Raw genomic sequence first — 1,770 nt, 5'->3', positions numbered from 1 at the left:
AAGACACATTATTAGATTACGTGCCCTCTCCTGCCAAACTACACCTCTACAAAATAATTTTCCCTTCTACCATACTCAATACCTTTAAATGGCAGCATTCATAAAACCATTTTATGTTCTACCTGCGTATGTTATGAAGGCATAAAACCATAAATCCTACAGAACATACATCAACATTTTATAAATAAAAAATGCATTAATGCACACGTTTAAGCTGATTCATGTACATGAAAGGAAAAGAACAATAACACTGCTATTCCCATCATACCAACACTAGCTAAGCTTGAAACCATACCCGTTTCTAAACAGAAATTCTAAACAGAAAATAATCAATATTCCTTTGCCCACAGAAGGCAGATCGCCAGGCTTTTCAGTAGACAGTTACAGTAGACCATTAATTACAAAGGACAAACCTATTTTATAACAAATACACATTCCCTTGGGGACCTTGATTTTTTAAGCATCTCATAGCTTATATACTCGCTCATCACATTATTGGTGCCCATTCATGACACCTTCACAATAACTGTCTTATGCCAGTCGGTTCACAAGTTCCGAATGAACTTTACAAAAGTTCTTTTGTTTAATTTATTTATACATCTCACCTAATGATACTCTCAAGACCTGTTCCAATGGAAAATCTCTGGAGATATATTTCATGCATGGTGTTCATCCTGATACATGGAGTATATTTTGCCAGTAAGGCTGATGATTGCATCTATTTATTGAATTTGTGGAATATATTATTAACTTGTATTCAAGCAGTTATTAAAATTAGTCTATGTGCAGGTGCTACTTTGGACCCAATGGAACCTGATGGCAATATAACAGTGAAGTGGGACATTTTGTCTTGGACAGATGATGGCTACAATGTTTGTGTCTCCATCCCATTCTCTCTCATATATACACAAACTTGTTTTGATTCTAATATGTTGATTGTATTGTTGAATATTTGTACTTTTCAGGCATTGGTGACAATTTCTAATTATCAACAGTACAGACACATTGAGTATCCAGGGTGGAGTTTAGGATGGAGTTGGAGAGGCAAGGAAGTTATATGGGATATGTTGGGTGGTGAAGCAACCGAGCAGGGAGATTGTTCTGCTTTCAAAGAAAATAGCATTCCCCATTCTTGCAAAAGACATCCCATAATAGTAGACTTATTGGCCACTGTTAGTAATAATGTAAAAATAGAAAATTGCTGCAGGGGAGATGTTTTGTCATCCACTGTACAAAACCCACAGAATTCTGTGGCTGCTTTCAAGATCTGAGTGAGAGCTGCAGGCACTTCTAAAAATACAGTGCTTGTACCTTCTAATTTTTCATTGAAAGGGCCTAACATGGTTTATTCCTGCAATCCTACCACACAAGAACAATCAAGCCATTTCCCTACACCTAGCGGACAAAGACAAACACAAGCCTTAAGTATGTATATAGTATCTGTTTTCTATATCTCTTAATTAAATATTTCATTTTCTCCAGGTTTGGAAATAAGGACTGCATATCATAGCTCCTTCCTACTAGAGACCTTTAAGCTATACTCATGAGATATAACCATAGAACTTAAGAAATCCAAACCCCTGAGTCAGTCTCATGCATCTTGTTTAATTTTGCTTATTAAAGAATTAAAGAACTGCAAATTATACCTCTGCCTTCTAATGATCTTTTAGTAAAACTAATAAAACATTTGCTTGGAATCAAAGTTTTTTTTCTTACATTTTTTAGCTGCAACCTTTTTTTTTAATGTAATTTTGGTTACCAATCAGTTTA

At 35.1% G+C, this 1,770-nt stretch overlaps 1 protein-coding gene across 1 annotated transcript; it reads left to right on the top strand.

The window, feature by feature from the left end:
* The first annotated feature begins 622 nt into the window (after positions 1 to 622).
* LOC131857200 (COBRA-like protein 2) lies at positions 623 to 1,480 on the top strand. Its single transcript, XM_059209420.1, has 3 exons — positions 623 to 699; positions 790 to 872; positions 966 to 1,480. Exons 1-3 carry the CDS (start codon positions 633 to 635, stop codon positions 1,269 to 1,271), a joined length of 456 nt encoding a protein of 151 aa, XP_059065403.1. The 5' UTR covers positions 623 to 632; the 3' UTR covers positions 1,272 to 1,480.
* The last annotated feature ends 290 nt before the right edge of the window (positions 1,481 to 1,770 follow it).

Source organism: Cryptomeria japonica, chromosome 7, assembly GCF_030272615.1.
Source record: "Cryptomeria japonica chromosome 7, Sugi_1.0, whole genome shotgun sequence".
Lineage (NCBI taxonomy): Eukaryota > Viridiplantae > Streptophyta > Pinopsida > Cupressales > Cupressaceae > Cryptomeria > Cryptomeria japonica.
This window is presented reverse-complemented; position numbering and strand designations above follow the sequence as displayed.

Coding starts and splice junctions, on each gene's coding strand:
- LOC131857200 (XM_059209420.1), top strand. CDS start 633: ATGGAAAATCTCTGGAGATATATTTCATGCATGGTGTTCATCCTGATA. Junction 700..789: donor ACATGGAGTATATTTTGCCA/GTAAGGCTGATG, acceptor GTCTATGTGCAG/GTGCTACTTTGGACCCAATG. Junction 873..965: donor GGACAGATGATGGCTACAAT/GTTTGTGTCTCC, acceptor TGTACTTTTCAG/GCATTGGTGACAATTTCTAA.